Source organism: Sparus aurata, chromosome 2, assembly GCF_900880675.1.
Source record: "Sparus aurata chromosome 2, fSpaAur1.1, whole genome shotgun sequence".
NCBI lineage: Eukaryota > Metazoa > Chordata > Actinopteri > Spariformes > Sparidae > Sparus > Sparus aurata.
The window spans coordinates 23,745,228-23,763,229 of NC_044188.1; the positions used below are offsets into that span (position 1 = coordinate 23,745,228).

The 18,002-nt window shown below is 44.4% G+C and overlaps 1 protein-coding gene and 1 pseudogene across 1 annotated transcript; both read right to left on the reverse strand.

The window, feature by feature from the left end:
- Window positions 1-2,018: 2,018 nt before the first annotated feature.
- LOC115596561 (thrombospondin type-1 domain-containing protein 4-like) lies at window positions 2,019-9,534 on the reverse strand. The gene is made up of 8 exons (XM_030441752.1): window positions 8,923-9,534; window positions 8,145-8,242; window positions 7,549-7,753; window positions 6,898-7,071; window positions 6,584-6,763; window positions 5,764-5,943; window positions 5,510-5,657; window positions 2,019-5,415 (listed from the first exon to the last, which is right to left on the reverse strand). The coding sequence occupies exons 1-8, from the start codon at window positions 9,532-9,534 to the stop codon at window positions 5,285-5,287; spliced, it is 1,728 nt and encodes a 575-aa protein (XP_030297612.1). The 3' UTR covers window positions 2,019-5,284.
- Window positions 9,535-9,667: 133 nt separating this feature from the next.
- Window positions 9,668-13,308, reverse strand: LOC115596569 (uncharacterized; annotated as a pseudogene).
- Between the last annotated feature and the right edge of the window lie 4,694 nt (window positions 13,309-18,002).

Below are 18,002 nucleotides of genomic sequence, written 5' to 3' on the forward strand. Positions count from 1 at the left end.
AATTCCTGCTGCTCACCATTAACAAATAATCCATCTACTTTGACTTCACGTGATTAGTTCACGCTGGATCATCAGTTAGGAATACCTCGTACGTTAGTTGATCTGCTAGATAGTTGAAGTTAGCTGGATTTTAGTTGGATAAAAACCTATTTATGTGACTGCATGGTCAAACGTGTAAATGTGATCTTCTGACAGCCAGTTTCATAAAGAGAGAGAGGCTGAGCAAATTAATCTGTCTGACTAAATGTAACTGGAAAACAGCTTTCTTGGTCGCACATCAGTGTTGTATCCAAAAGCCATACTTGATTAAATGTTAAGAGAACCTATTAAAATATTACTTTTGTGAAAATCAAAGTCATCCATATGAACAGTTAAGAACAAGTCTTTAAGGATCTGACAGACTAAATTTTCTGGCAATTAATGTACTTAACTTTATCAAAATTACAAGTAAAAGTAAACGATATATCTATTTACCTACGTGTGTATACACCGTACAACTCTGGCTGATATTCAGCGTTTTTCTAATAATTAGTGTTTCTTTTCTAATCTGTTTATAGACAAAATAAACTTATTTAAAAAAAACAAAAACATTTGGCTTTGATGTAGCATGTAATCTGTAAAGTCACAACTAACAAAAGTTATCAAGTAGTTGTAGTGAGAAAAAAGTACAATATGTGACTCCAAAATGTAGTGGAGTGAAGTATAAAGTAAGAGAAAGTAGAAATACTCAAGAACTTCAGGAAATGTACTTAGTTATATTCCATCATTGCATATAAGTTACTTTATGAAGTATGGTTCATTAACAGCTGATCAATTAAGTGAGGACGAATCACCACACAGTCATAACTTTGTCTTTTGTTAATGGTTGTCTACAGGGATTCATGATGTATCCTGCATTAAATAAGCAATAAATCATCACGAGTCATGCAGTTTAGCATTGCTTAAGTGTATGCCTCGTATCCTTAATATAAAGTGTTACCACTCTTTATTTATTTTTACATGACAGGTCTGGCCCTCTGTAGCCATTAAAACATTCCCATCATCCAAAAGACAATGTCCTGCCAAACAACCTGAGACATCTCAAGAAACTTCTTAAGGTAACAGGGGAAACATGAACTACTCAAAAACTAGAAATATTCAATAGGTGGGTTCCCAAGACAGTTTTCCAGGGGACAGTTAAATATTAGCCTACATTCATCTCCAAACTCCAGACTAGTATCTCCCCATCTGAATTAGAGAACACTGTGTATGCAGCTTTGGAAAATAACATTAACAGGAAAATGTAACAGAAGGACTTGAATGACTCAAGTATCTCCTGGCTATGACCAGGTCATTTCCAACACCCACCACAGCAGGATCTTAAATTCTAATTTCAAAAAGCTGACACGCTCTTTGCACTTTCAGACTCTTCTTCCCTGCTTTCACTTTCTGTTGGCCAAAATACTCACACTTCTGGAGCCACTCCTATATTTACACTGCAGGCAGCAGGACATATCTGACCTTTATAAACTTTGCAAAGTTTGCATATTTGTATGGTGCACTGTGGTATCAGGGTATTTTGCATGATGAACTTTGGAAATGCCGTTTTGTATCAGACACTAAAACACCACATTTCATATAAACAATACTTTATGAAGGACTTTTGAATATTCATGTCATTCAGGTTCAGACTTAACAGTACTATTTTGGACAGGTCACTCTTAAAAAACATAATTTATCTTATATGACTTCCTGGACATATAATTACATACAAATGCCAAGCTTGTAATGAAAACCTTGCTTATGCAATGATTTGACCCCAAAAACACAGTTTTTATTTAAAACAAAGAAGCAACCAACTCCAGTCACCATCAAGACTTGGCACCAAATACATAGATTTACCCCTTTGCACCTTCCAGTAATGTCTGAGGAAAACTAGGCTCACACATTCATGTGTGAGACTCAACAGCGCCATCGTTTGGAGGAAACTGGCATCATCATCATCCTTATTCACTGGAGAGCAGCAAACACGACACAACTTTTCTGTTGTTTTTCACTTTTATTTAAAAGGAAGCTTTAAGATAATATTTTTTCCACACTGTTTTTTGTTTTTGCACGATAATAAAAAAGAAAATCGTCCGTGTATCAGTAATAACAATCACATAAACTCTGGTGGTATCAAAGAAAATTTGCTACAGCTTCTCAAAAAACAGAAAATAAATTACATGTTCTTTAGATAATAGATAAATTACTATCCTTTATTTTTTTGTTTTTTTTATATATAAAAAGTACTTTTTACTACAAGGGATTAGAGACAAGATTGACACATTCAAAGCCAGGATCGCGAAACACACAACCATGCACACACACAAGCACATGAACATACAGACACATGCACGCAAACATACAAAAAAGACACTGAATCTCTTGTCAAATGCAAAATACAATAGTTATATGACAGTTAGATGAGAATAAATGCAGTCTACAACAACACTTCTGATAACTCTACTTAGTTATAAAACATAAGCGCCTATTATGTTCAGAGAAATTATAGACATTAAAACATATCTGACAAATATACAGACTCCTCGCCTTTCAGTGGGCGGGATGTGTGTCTTTCTTCTAGAGGGGTGTGGGGAGAAGAAGAAGAAGAAGAAAAGAAGAAGAAGGATAAAAGGAAGAAGAAGAAGAAGAAAAGGGTTAAAGAAAAAAGAGAAAAAAGCATGAAGAGTACTTACACACATATACAGAGGTCACCACCTCAGAATGCAAAATATTTACTTTCAGGTCAAAGCAGAACGAGCACATTTGATCCATATCATGAGCTAAACTTTGATTAGACATGAAGTTTCCTAATTCTGGCTTCGCCTACTCTCATAGGACAGATTCATCATCCCCGCACAAGAGGGGAAATGATGGATGCAAATAAAATATAGACAGAGATGAGGTGAGAGAACAGGGAGGATACAAAGTTGTTTTTTCTAATACCTCAGGATAGTCGTCATGGTGACGTGATCGCTTAAACATTAAATTAGGTCAACCAGGAGTGAATCATTTCACATTTCCAAACCTGTGCGTCACCACCAGGTTTGTGCCCAAAGGCAACATTCTATATTTTTCTTATTGTGCAGAAATCGCTTGAAAAGACCAAAACTAGAAAGAAAAAAACAACCATTTCTAAATGACCATTAAAACACACAAATGAGCTACATTGTCACACTGACATGTTCCTTCATTAAGATGAACACATGGACTGTAGTTTACCATCCTGGTGTCATAACTGATGTGTGTCAGTCCACAGCTGAAAACAGTCCATTAAAAAATTCACTATTTTCTCTTCTTTGAGTAACATTTATTAAAATACTGCAGTGCCTAGCTGTTTAAGAAAGTTACTGAGTGTTTTTTTTAATAACATGAAACTACATATTTGGGATCAGTTTTTAAATATATGTATATTCAGTAGGAACAAGCAGATTGAGACATGGTTGGCAAGTTTGAAAATATTAACATTAGGGGTGTCACTACATACCAGTATTGACGACAACCATGATATCTAAAGATTAAATATTGATATCATGTCAATAACACACACATGATAATATCTTTTATATGTTGCCTCTTAAATAATATCCACTCCTTTCTGCACCTAAACATTGAGGGTCACCCTGTCATAACATTTGAAAGTGATTGTTCTTCTTACCATTGTACAGTTAAGGCTACAGACTCTCCCTCACTTGTGTTTTGAGTGTAATCCATTTGCCAACAATGAAACAAAACACACAAAGTTAAATAAAGTTAAAGATTAATTTGACTGAGGATGATACTACCCCATAGTTTCTATAGAAATTCCGATAACAACATAATCATGATTTCTTAAGGCAGACGAACACACAGTTATTTTGGTCTTTTTCATGTGATTTGTTGACAACAAGAAAAGTACATAACAACATCAGTCCTATCACTTCATAATTTCATTTTTTGATCTGTTATTTAGTGAGCATCATCATCTTTAGTTCAGTAAGAACATACACCCCCAATTCTAAGAAAGTTGCGACGCTGTGTAAAACATTAAATACAATAATTTGCTAGCATTCTGTGTTTAGCAGCAACGGTTTAACAACACTCTTTTCCTAGTCTTTTGTTGGCCCTGTCCTAACTCAGATTCAGAATAAGTATACGTATATTTACAAATGTTAATGTAATTGATGAGTTAAAACATTAAAAATGTTGTCTTTGTACTGTTTTCAACTGAGAATATGCCAAAAGGGATAAGCAGATAATCATATTCTGTTGTTTTATGTTTTACACTGTGTCCCAACTTTAAAGAAAAAAAAGGGGGGTTTTAACTGCAACTATCAATCTTCACACATTAACTGTGGTATTTCTACCAGCTCTCTTTAAAAGACCTCTACGTACATATATATATATATATCTATATATATATATATAGATATATATATAGATATATATGTATAATGATTGATGGAGCGTACAGACTCTTTGTCTAATATCCTTCTAGTCTGAGAAGAATCTCACCTCTTCCCGCTCTGATATATTTGGTCACTTACTGCCATACTAACACCAGCACCTTTGGTTCAGCTGTCCAAATACTGAACTTTAAATAAGAGGACACTATTTTTGGCAAACAGAAAAAGAACGACATACGATATGTTAATGAAATCCTTCTAGCTTAGCTGGGTTGTATCTGACTCTGCAGTGTTCAGAAACACAGTAGATCTATTCCAGTAGATCTTCAGCACACACAGTACTACATCATACACAGTTTATCTAGCACACATGGTAATTATTTGTTGAGCACATTCCTTTTCATAATTAGTGGTATGCATGTCTGATTACATCTGTTTTTTAAGATCCTGTACATTAAACAGAATCTTAAGAAACAAAATGTCTAAATCTGCTGTTGAAACACAGCTGTGTCCTCTGTACGCACCTTCCATTACAATCCCTCAGCCACAGAAAAGAGTTGAAATCATCGCAAATGCATCACTCAGCCCTGCGTGACACATGCGTGTGAACCTGTTAAAGCTGATGCACAGTAAACAGATGCAAGCTCAGTGGAATATGTGGTTCTAAAAGACAATATAAAAACAGTATACGGAGAACTGGAAGAAGGAACCGGCTGCTTTCACAGTGTTTTACCTGAAGAATCAGGGGAAAATAACTAAATGCTTTCTGAAGGGATTATGTCGTCTCTGGGCTGTCCTCTCTAACAGACTCGTCATCAGCACCTTTGACCTAATCCTCCACTTCTAGCACACATGGGCTGTCTGTGATTTTGTGCTGGTCAGTGCCTCTTAGCACGCTGGGCACTCTGGGTACACGAGGCACAACAGGCGCTCTTGTAGTAGGAGTAGACGCACAGCCTCGCCTGAACCACCATCACGCAGTTGTGACGTTTGTCCCGGCAGTTTTCATCTGCGGATAGAGGCAAAGAGCAGGAGAGAGAGGTTGGTATGGGGAAACACGAAATACACATGTACAGTACAGTGTCATACAGACATACACTAACCTGAGACTTGTGGACTGCAGGGTATTGTGTTGCAGATTTGCTCCTGTTCAGGTTTGGGCCTTAAATCACAATCATGGCTGTGCTTTTTGTCTGGCGTCAGACACCGTACCTCCCTCATTTGTAAGCCCTTTCCACAAGAGCGCGAGCACTGAGAAAAAAGGAAGAGAGTGTGTAAAAAACACGGTTTTAAGTCAAAGTCGTCCTGACCTTTTCTCTTCGAACCATTTCGCTCTCAGAACCCCCTCGTCTCTCACCGCGCTCCACTCCGTTGTGAACCACTGCGGCTCACACTCTCCCATCTCACACTCCTGGACCGCAGCAGGCTTGTCCAGATGTGCACACTCAGTGGCTGGCACGACAGTGAAATCATTCCCCGTCTTCTGGACACATATGATGTCTCGACGCTGAGTTCCGTTCCCACACTGGACATTACACTGCAAAAAAATAAGGAAACAGGAGTTACATTATCTGTTCATAAAATAACGTCATATATGGCCTCATTTCCACTACTGTACGACTCGAATCCACTTGACTCGCATTTTCTCTCATTTCAGCTTCATGATTATATTTTGAGTTATTACTTCAATAGGTTTGCAAGCTTTAATGCTCAAGTGCCAAACTGGCTGCTAGGTATAAATTATGCAAATGTGTGACTCTGCGATGTAGTGTGATGTCACAAAATCACGGAATTAAAAGTGGGACGACTGACGAGGCGTTCCAGGTGCAGCATTTTCTGTGGAGCTTCTGCTGATGCAGACTTTGACCTTTTTAACTTTCAAAATATTTTACTATACATTCACTAGAACATAAAACACTGCTTTTCATTTAAAAATAAAATAAAATCAAGAAGAAATAGGACAACACAAGACTACAAAAATAAAAAATTAAAAAACGTCTAGAATTGTAGAAACTAAAGTAAAACCATGTATTCCTGTCATTAAAATCACAATATAAAACAATGTCTTTATATGAGAAACTTAAAGAAGAAACATGCCAACAAGTGCAAAAAACAAAAGAGGTAAAAGCAATCATATCATCTCTGTGATTCATTTATTCTTCTCCCTTCCGTCCTACCTGTGTCCAGGGGCTGCTATACCACATGGTTGATGCCACACAGGGCCCCTTATTGCAGGCCTTCATCTCTGCCGGTTTATCCCCGACGCAGTCCCCTCCTCCTCCGCCCTCCCTGACCCCTCCTCGAGTCAGACACACCACCTCCCTCTTCTGCACCCCGGGGCCACACTGCGCCGAACACTGAGGGACAAAGTGGAAGATCATGTTGAGGATTACTGTTGAGTGCTGTTAAAGTTTCTTCCTGTGCTTCCTGTACCTGTCCTGTGTGTGTGTGTGTGTGTGTGTGTGTGTGTGTGTGTGTGTGTGTTACTCACAGTGTTGGACCAGTTAGTGAAGTACCAGTTGGTTACACACGGCCCCATGTTGCACTCCTCACTCCCCTGCGGGCGAGCACGGGAGCTGCAATCCTTGTCGTTCACGATGTTGCCCTGATCGCTGACGCAGCGCACACTCCTGGTCCTCCTCCCAACTCCACAGTCTACTGAGCACTATGAGAAACAAGGATGAGTGTAAACAGATGAGAGAAAGGGTGTGGAAAATACAGACTGATGGTTGATTATCGGTCATTTCATATTGTGGGTTGTGCAGCAGTAAAACTATAAAGAGTTGTTGATTGGTTAGGACTGTATGCTTTTCCTATGAGTCACATCTGTTATATTTTTTCATTTGCCCAAAATGTGCGACTGATTAACTGAAAAACTTAAATGAACCACGATCCTAACAATGATTTGTTGTAACCCAGCCCAAGGCACAGACTCTGCAAGGTCTCCAACATGAAAAGGACTAAAATAGCTGTGTGCTAAACTAATGAATGAAATTTTAAATTTACGATTGAGCCATAATTTAATTCAAGCCCGATCCTAAACTTAAAAGAACCATACTCCCAAACATTCTTGCTTATTTCAACCAAACTCCACCCACTCTCTCTCTAAATTCCCAGTTGCATACTGGTGTTGTTGACCTACCGTGCTCCAGTCAGAGCTGACCTCCCAGTGGGAGCAGAGGCGGAGCTGACACGCCTGTGTGGAGTCTGGTGGGGTGAGGCTGGCGCAGCGCTGTGGGTGCACCATGGTGGAGCGGTTTCCAAAGCTCTGCCTGCACTGGAGCTGCCTCTGCTGCACCCCGGGGCCGCAGGACACGCTGCACTCCGACCACTGACTGGCCTCCCAGCTGAGAGAGAGGCATACATGACAACACATGATCACAGGCTTCCAGACATACAACTAGTTCAATAACATGCCAGGTGTCAGCTCACTACAAATCATGTGTGCATGCACTGACAGTAACGTCAGCCGTTAACCAAAAATTATGGCTTCTATAAGAATGTTTTCACTAACAAAGACCACGCCAAAAGCTGTATGGAATGAAAACAGGGATTTATTAAGCATAATGACACATGTTAGATGCTGGGAAGGAAAGGGTCGAGGGATGGAAGGATGAAGGGATGATGGGGTAGGGGTCGAGGGATGGGGGAAGGGGTCGAGGGTCGAGGGATGAGGGGGTTTAGGAAGGACGGGTGAGGGTTGACAGGAAGGGAAAGAAGCTGGTGGGATGAGAGGACGGAAGGGGAGGTTTGGCGAGAGGAACAGGAGGAACGGAGTGGGTGTGGAGACGCTGAGTGGGGGAGCCGCCTCCGATCTCTTCGTTAGCCCCTGGTTCCTGTATGTGGATGAGAGAGAGAAAACACGAGGAAAGAAGGGGAATGGGAGGGAGGGATGTAGAGAATCAGTCAAAGAGGGAGTGAACGGATGGGGTGCGCTTAAATATATTTCGGGCGGAAATGAGATGAGTTCGAGGCGTGGTCTTTGTTCCCGAACCTAGTTATAAAACTTCATTTCACTAACAAAGACCACGCCAAAAGCTGTATGGAATGAAAACAGGGATTTATTAAGCATAATGACACATGTTAGATGCTGGGAAGGAAAGGGTCGAGGGATGGAAGGATGAAGGGATGATGGGGTAGGGGTCGAGGGATGGGGGAAGGGGTCGAGGGTCGAGGGATGAGGGGGTTTAGGAAGGACGGGTGAGGGTTGACAGGAAGGGAAAGAAGCTGGTGGGATGAGAGGACGGAAGGGGAGGTTTGGCGAGAGGAACAGGAGGAACGGAGTGGGTGTGGAGACGCTGAGTGGGGGAGCCGCCTCCGATCTCTTCGTTAGCCCCCAAGGAAACTTCAGTGAGACAGGTGTGCGTGAGCGTTTCTGATGTCGTTTACGTCGTTGCGGATGTATGTGTGGTAAGCGGGGGAAGACCATCGGCCAAGGATTTTGATTACGTGGTCGGGGACCCCCTGCTTGGAGGCGGAGGAGGCGGCTCCGATGCGGAAGGAGTGCCCTGAGTACAGATCTGGGGATATTCCTGATTGAAACAGGATTTGGCGGAGGGTGACGGTGGAACCAGTGGCGTGTGGCTATTTTTCCTATTTCCGTGACGAACAGAGGGTCCTGGGGGGAGGCTCTGCTGGCTAGCCTAGAGTTGATGTATTCTTGTAGCGGTTCGAAAGGGCTGATGTAAGAGTCTAGGCGGAAGAGATAGATGGGTTGCGGTGGACCGGACTGGTTGGTCTTGCTGCATTTAAGGTTGTAAATAAGGGTGTCGGTGGATGGATTGGAGATGTCGGAAATGGATGCGTGGCAAGATGGGTTGTATTTAGAGGTAGAAGCCGTGAATTCAGAGCAGCGCAGAAAGCCGAAGAATGCTAGAAGAAACATGGATTCCAGGACCTTGTCGACGTACGGAGATGAATAACCTGAGCGGAGGGTTCTGATGCATCGGATGAGGAGATCTGAGGTTAGGGGCGAGCGTTTTGGTGGAGTATGGACTTCTGTCTTGCGGAGACCTTTGATTAGCATCGTTATGTGAGAATGGGAAGTGGCTTGGCATGGAGCCCCGGAGGTTAGTCTGGTGAAGAAGTTGATGCCGCTTATGTAGGCCTGGATGGTAGTGGATTTCATCTTCAGGATGGAATGGGCGAATGAGATAAAGCTCGACAGGGTCAAGACGTCGAGCGAAGGAAACGGAAGATTATGAGAGGCGTGGAATGTTTTAAAACAATTCCATCCGGTCATGTATGATGCGAGTGTACGGGGAGCGACACTGTTCAGGATGGCGTCTTGGGAAATGGAAACCAGGTTTTGAAGCTCGGGAGTCAATTGAAGATGGTGGCAGAAAACGGTGGGACTGGAGTTGGGACCGTGTCGGAGGCTGGTGCCAGCTGTCTGAATTTCTGAAATGAGAAACGGGAGAGTGCGTCAGCAATTGTGTTCTGATGACCGGGGATGTGAGCTGCTCGGATGATGAATTGGTGTTGTGCCGAGACTAGGGTGAGTTTCCTGACGAACTGCATGATGTCTAGGCAGTGTGAACGACCCTTATTGATGATGTCTACGACTGCGGTGTTGTCGGAGTGGATGGTGATGGTTTTCTTTGACCATTTGTGGCCCCAAAGAATAGCTGCTATGATGACCGGGTACATTTCGTAGATGGCAGAGGAAGGAGAGAGCGATGAGAATTCGGGGGGCCATTTGGCTGAAAACCACTTGCCACTGAAATAGCCGCCGAAGCCGATGGAAGGAGCTGCATCTGTAGATAGTTGGATGTCTTCTGATGAAGTGATGTTTGTGTCGTAGAAGAAGGAGATGCCGTTCCAAGAAGAGAGGAACTGGTGCCATAGCTTGAGCTCCATTTTGCAGGAGTTGTCCAGTGTGACGTTGTCGTGGAGTGATGGGACTGAGGAGGCTATGGAAAGCAGGTGAGACAGGAAGGATCGACCTTGTGGGATGATGCGGATTGCATAGTTGAGGTGGCCGAGTAGTAGCGAGAGGAGTTGGCGTTTGGTGCATTTGTCCGCCAGGAGGAAGTTTGAAATGATTAAGGAAATCCGGTGTATTTTTTCTGTTGGCAGGGATGCTTGGAGTGACACGGAGTTAAGGGTAATGCCGAGGAATTCCAGGGATGTGCTGGGGCCCTCGGTTTTCTCTGGGGAGAGAGGGACTCCGAGCTCGTGAAGGCGGAGATCAGTGTGGTGAGACCGTGTGACGGGGGAGAAGAGGATGGCGTGACTGTAAGGAAGTCATCTAGGAGGTGAACGACGTAAGGTAATCTGTGTTTGTTCAGCAGGATCCAGCAGAGTGCTTCGGATAAGGAATCGAATATTTTTGGGCTGCTTTTGCACCCAAAGGTGAGGCGTACGGCAAAGTAGTATGCACCCCTCCACTGAACGCCAAAGAGATGCCAGAAGTCTGGGTGGATGGGAATGACTTTGAATGCACTGGTGATGTCTGCTTTAGCCAACCAAGCTCCTTGGCCGGCTGTACTGATGAGGGAGATGGCATGATCTATAGTTGCATAGTGCATTGAAAAGTCTGGGCTAGGGATTAGGCTGTTGATGCTTGGGACTGGAGAGCTGTGGGGGGATGAGAGGTCTATAATGAGTCTCTTTTTTCCTGAGTATTTCCTGGTGGCGATGCCAATTGGACTGATTCTGAATGGACTGAATGGTGGTTTGGGGAATGGACCGATCATGAATCTGTCTTTGATTTCTTGGTCCAAGAGTTTGTCGACTATGTCGGGCTGGGAGGTGGCAGATTGTAGGTTGTGGCATGTATGGGAGGAATCTGGTGTGACTACTAGACCTGGGTGAAATCCGTCTTTGAATCCTTGGATGAGGTAATTAACAAACTTGCGGTCGGGGTGACATTTTAAAGCATCGGAGAGAGCGTGGATGTTGATGGGTGTGTTCAGATACTTACACAGGCCGTGTTTGGTGGGGTTATGTGGACAGGTGGATCTGGCATGGGCTCCGCCGCAGAAGGAGCAGGTATGGAGGAAGCGGCAGCTTGAGACTTTGCAACCGAGGTCGTTGAAGTTGTTGCATACCATCCTCCCGCCCTGGTATAATACTGGTCTGCCTCTTTTGTCGACTCCTTTAGGGAGAGGGCCGAGAGCGATCGGTTGGATGTTGACTGGTTTGGGAGTGATGGATGGAGGAGGGGCTGTTGGGGGCATGTTGTGGAAAACAGCCGGCTTCTGGTTAGTTTGAAAGGTGGTAGGGGGTAGAGAAGCGGTGAGGGTGCAAGTTGTGGTGGGATGTGATGGGGCGCCGCACATGTCGCAATTAAGCGAAGCGCGGGCCGAAAAGACGCGGCAATAGAGCTCTGTGTCCAGCGTACCCCAGTACGTTCCTTGGTTGAATTGATGAAGGCGGCCAGCGGCTTGGGAAGCAAACAGAATGTGGTATGTATAAAAACCGTTGCCTCCGAACCGCAAGGCCAGGTCGAGGACCAGAGACAAGTAGTCGTCCAGCTCTTGCCTGCGTTCGGGGAAAGATGAGCAAATGATGTCGCGGTACAGGGAGAAAGAGAGGGTGAATTCTACGGGGGTGAGTTCTTTGGAGCGGGTGGACAGGGGTTGCTTGAGCGCAATTGGACCGAGTACAGTTTGTAGTTCTCTGGGTACCTGGGGGTTGCAAGTGGACGGATGTATAAGGTGGGCGAGGTCGACGTAGTTACCCGTGAGAATCTGTTGGCGGAGAGTGGCTGACACGGGAGATGGGCGAGAGGAAGCGACTGGGCGTGCTGGAGGAAGTGCTGTGGCTAGAGTGAAGTTATTGTGAGTGGGGGGATAGGTGGGGAAAATCCAGGATCCGGTTGTGGGGGGAGCTGTGAAAAAAGCAGGTGGGTTAGTTGGAGGACAAGGAACATGAGTCGCATATGGGTGATGGGGAAGGTAGGGGTAGGGTTGGGGGGGGGGGGGGGGGGAAAGGAAGAGACAGGAGGAAAGTGAGGGTTTTGGCTGGTGGTGCCGCCGAGGACCGTTGTAGTAGGTGCGCTCTGTGCGGCTGAAGCGGTTGAAATTGGAATGTGGGGGGTGGTGGTAGCCGGAGGAGGTAGGACAGGAAAGTTAGGAATGAGAGAAGAGCTGGGATAGGAGACGGGAGGAAAGTAAGGGTTTTGGCTGATGGTGTTGCCTTGAGCCGTTGTTGTGGGCGCGCTCTGTGTGGCTGAAGTGGTATGACTGGGTATCATAGCCGAAACGGGAGGGACAGGGAAGTTAGGAAAAAGAGAAGAGGAAAGGATGCTGGGATGGAGGGATGCATGTGCTCGGGTTGTTTGTGAAGCGTGGGGTAAGGAAGAAGAAGAGTTAGGAGCAAGAGATGCAGGCTGTGGGTTTAGTACGACCTGGCCCTCTGGGAGGGCTGTTGAGTGAGGTTGGGCTGGGTGCGTGATGACGTCATCGGCGCTGCGGTGGGAGCGAGGCCGTGAACCCGGAAGTGGCCGCGGAGTTCTGCGGTGTGGAATGCTGCTCTGCTGGGAGTTGGTGAGAAGTTTGAATAACTTCGCCTTGTTGTCGGTGCGGTGGAAAGTTATGTTCCGCTCTGTGAGGGTGCGCTTGAGACGAACGACCGTCCACTCCGAAATGTTTGGAGCCGCGGGACGATCGGCGAGACGGCGAGGCGACGCCGGGTCGCGGAGGCTTCGTCCGGAGCGGCTGGAGGAAGGAGTGTCGGTCGGACGCCGAGCGCGAGATCGTCCCCTGGAGCGGTGGGGGGGAGACGGGCGGATGGTGCTGGAACCGCCGGTGGACGGAGGCTGGGAGCGCCTGACGACGTGGATGGTAGAACGTGTCCGGGCTGGCTGGCGAGGAGGGATGATCGGTGATGGAGAGGACTCTGGGATGTCGTCAAACAATTCGCTGTCTGATGGGTTCAGTGAGAGTTCGTTCTCCATGGTTTTAAGGTACTGCTTTCTTTCTTGTTTTTTTTTCGGTTCTGACGATGTAGAGAATCAGTCAAAGAGGGAGTGAACGGATGGGGTGCGCTTAAATATATTTCGGGCGGAAATGAGATGAGTTCGAGGCGTGGTCTTTGTTCCCGAACCTAGTTATAAAACTTCATTTAATGGGACATAAGGCAGGAACTCAGGAGTAAGACAATGCTGTGTCTGGCATGTTTTCAATAATGTATCAGTGCACTAAAGCTGAAGGCCAGATGGTTTCTTCCTGCAAAGTCTTGTCTTGTCTCAGCTGTGCCCACTGAATGGGGAGGAAAAAAAAGTGCTGAATGATACAGCAGCATGGCTGGATTAGTCAGTTGAATTAAAAAAGGTCATAATGCTTAGTCAGTGGAGCTATGACTTTAGGAGGAATATTTGATGAACTGTCCCCATGTTGGCACATTGCTGACATTAGTAAAAAAAAAAAAGAAGCCCTATAGCACTTTTTCTTCTCAGCACATTCCCAATACAGATTACTAATGACCCCTGTAATGTCAAAGTATATTCTATTTCACACACAAATGAAATAATAAAAGGTCCTTTCATAGCGACATTAAAAGAACAGTATTACACTGTTGTGCCAGAAAGCACTGTTTTTTTTACCAATGTACACCACATTCGTCACTCTGCAGCTTCAGATCTCGAAACAGTAGCCCCGTGTTATTAACTCTCCGTCTGTGGAAGGATCTATCATCATACTTTTACAACACTACATATTCAGGTAGTCTGTAATTTCATCCTCATTCGGGAGAGTCGCTCTAATTTCTGGTTGAAAATCTGTATAGCTGTCATACATATCATTGCAGGTGGTATCTAACCTTGATCACTGGTCTAGTTCACCTGTGAGCAAGTAGAGAGCAAATCCTTGCTTCTACACAGATGGGACCGGACAGATGGAGATTTTAGCAGGGCAGCTGATGTCCTTGGGCACTGGAGAATTTAAGTCTTGTGGATGGAAAGTAGGTAGCGGCCCAGCATTGTACATTAGGTGAGTGACTAAACCTATTACTTCAAGCTCCGGTTTCAACACAAAGTCTGCAGTATGAGGCAAATACTTTGTCCGAACTAATTTTGAAATAGGTTAAAAGAAAAAATAAAGATTAGAATATCTTAGATAACAAATATGGCCATACATATTTGAATGGGGGCAATCCCCACAAGATAAAACTAAGCGATGATAAAACTTAGCGATTGAGATTTTGTTGTAGCAGTTAGTAAACAGCAACATTAGTCAACTTAAAGCTGCAATATGCAAAAACTAATATCTTTAACAAAATGAGGGAAGGAATAACAGTTTTAACATTATGCCATCTATGAATTAGCCGGTTGAGCGTGCTAACCAGCTAACCCCATCCTGGTCTACAGCTCCTGTGCAAACAGTGTACACAACCACACTTCGCTGGTGCTTTGAGCTCCCAGTGCGGACGGCTTGCTACACGGCTAACCGAGCTAACTAGCTAACGGCTGCTGCAATTAGCAGCAGTTAGGGGTTACTCTGTTGATATGCTGCCCCCCTTTTTTTGTTTTTTGGGTATGAATTTGACAGGTGGCCAATTCTTACACATTGTACCTTTAAGCTCTTGGCACAAAAATTGTTAACATGCGGAGTCGAGATCTGTAAGCATGCTATTGTAAGAAGAATAATTTCAATGCTCAAAGCACCTACCTTGAAAATAAAAAATCTGAGCCTGACAAGCTGGCAAAGTGAAACTGAGATAAGTCAGTAAGAGCTGAGAAGTTGTCCGTGCCACCTTGTTCAAACCTAAAGAAAAAAAAAGTGCTATTGGAATATATGTCATTTTTTTAAATTCTCATTCCCTGACACATATACAATATTCCCCTTCATGGAGTAAGACTCTGTTTCATTTGACTTCTTCAGCATCAGGCTTTGACTTTGGCTGCTCCTACAAAGGGCCAAGAGGTCAAGTGTGCTTAACCCCAGGAGCGTACCTCTTCATTTCCCCATCTCTTATCTCTCTTCTCTCAAGAGGTGATTACCTTCATCACTTTCATTTTTTTTAGGGAGGGAACTTCTCCTCTGCACCTCTTACCAAGCGGTTTCTAAGCCTTAAATGACTGTAGCACAGCCAAATCGAATCCCTTTGCGATTGCTGGAATGGTTCAAATGAAACACGGCGGGGGGAAGCAGTGACTGAAGTGCTCTAGTTTGTTGGTTCGACATTGTCTTTCTTTATTTTAAAGCTGCAGCTGACATATAATAGTGATAACTTAATCTCTATAAATCAATAAACCAAAAGGGGCGTGCTTTCAACAAAATGTTGCAGTAGAAACAATTCTTTACATTTAATTTAGTGACATTGTTGTTAGTATTATTACCAGCTATGTATTGATTTTTCTAAAGATAACCTCTCTAGCCCCTCCCGCAGCAGGGCTACCCTTCTACCAGGCACCATCCTACTATGTGTGGTCACAAAGCTACACTAAAGCAGCATTGATTTTTTTTTTTTTTGTACCCCCTTTGATTTAAAGGACAAAGGAAGGAGAGTCCATCGCCTTAAAGGATCCGCCGTAATGGGAAAGCGGAGCGATGCATTGTTTGCTGGCAGGTGTCACTCACGAGATCGTGTTTGTATTTCCAGGCACACTGGGAAAAAAAAAAAAAAAAAGAGTCAAACTTTGTTGTAATTAGTTTGTGATAGGAGGTGGGCTAATAAGCTTAGGGACACATTATGTTTATGCACACCTCTGGCTAATTTCTCTGCTGGAGCGTTGTTTACTTAGCGCATACAATTGCGGAGCACATCAGTGTGCCTATTGTGTGTCAATGTCATTTGGGACACTTCCTTATATAACATTTAAGGCGTAGAGATTGTCCGCCGGCGAGATTTAATTTCATATAAAAATCAGAAGTGTAAGTTGTTTCGTGTTCTTCAATTCTGTCGTGCTCATCGCTAATTTATGTTAGGAACTGGGACGCCAGAAGAGCTCTGAAGGAAAAAAAAAACGACATGAAAAAGATATATTAAAAGGGCCTACAGTTTAAAAACAATAATAAAGCACTTAAAGGAAGTTATCTGTGTACCTCCGTGCTCACTTGTGTCAGGTAGAGAAAACTCCTATCGCGTCACGTGACTGCGGCGAGGTGAACAATGAATCACGGCAGTTAATTGCTGCTCTCTATTACCGAATGTGTCAGACCAAAAAAATGGATCCCGCAGGTCTAGTTATTGTAATTAGTCCGCTCAAAGCAACTGGAGGAAAAAGCCAGTGCATTTGCCAGCGGGGGGGTAGGAGTGAATGAGAGGAAAAGAGAGGGGAGCTGGCATGGAAGTGTGGAAAAAAGGGGAAAAAGCTCAGACAAAGAAAGAGTGCCACCGTTTCAAGAAGTCCTCCCTCAAAAACAACCCAAGGACAACCACGTCGGTGCAACAGACCCAGAGGTGTTATGGTTCATTGAATATATCCCCATCCTTCTGTCAACACAGTGCGACCAGTACCTGAAGGATCATGCTGTGGCTGTAGAGCGTGGTGTGAGGGGGGGGGGGGGGGGAGAGAGATGAGGAGCGCCCTGTGACCTTTGTAGAACGAGAATGTGGTCTCAATTAGCTGCATATCAGAGGGACCAGGCTTGTCTTACAGTCCCAGCGGACGAGCACATCAATTACATCTAAGGAAGGTAAATATATGTCTCCGTGATTGTGTAAGGAGCTCGACTGCAGAGCACTTTTCATCCCAATATAGACTCTCAAAGATTCAGACACAGTGGCTGGCTCTTGGTTGTTCTGAGACGGAAACCTTAACCTCTCCACATGCCTAAATATCGAATATAATGTGTACGTACCAATTCGTACCATACCTGGCGTCTCATATTCACCTGACACGTGGGCTGTGAGCTGATTGCCATGACGGGACGGTGGTGGTCGGGCTCACTCACTAGCTGACTGGCTACCAGCTGCGCTATAGAGAAACATGAGAGCGTTATTGATCCCGAATGCTACACCATTCCTTCAATCTTCTAAAAAGCCAAAAGGAATAATTTGATAATAATAATCTGCTGTCAGTCCATTTTATGAAGTATTGAAAATGGACGCTGCTTCTTATTTATATGTCCCTCAAAAGTTTTCTAATAACTCACCAGGAAACGTAGCAACGCAGTCAAACCGCAACAGCAGCCCGGGGCATTGGATCGCTGAAACATCACCAGTGAACAGAAGGTTTCATCCCGAGCTGGGTGTGTATGTCTTCATGCCGGGATGAAACCATATTTAGTGGGCATGCTGTCGCCTCTGGAGCCCACTGTATTTCCCAGTCGTGCACACACTTCCCAGCAGCTGATAGATGTAAGAGGGTCACCTTGGCTTTGGATGCCGTCACCTCTCTGCCTCTCTTTCTACTGAAGCAGCAGTCCTTAGAGTATGAGTGATTATGTGCGAGCGTGTGTATGTAGCGTTCACTATCTCATACGGCCTCGTTCAAAGCCTCACGCGTGCCGCCACTTCAAACGGCTACATCTCCGTCGATAGACAATTATCGCAGTCCGGTGGAGAATTATCTCCGGGTTCGCCTTCACAAGAGAATCATTTGCAAATCCAATTGAGTGAAACAAAAGGTTAATAGGTGTGCGAGAGGCAGGGAACGTAAATAGTTTGTAAAAGGAACCCGGAGGAAATGGATTCTCGTGCGAGCGG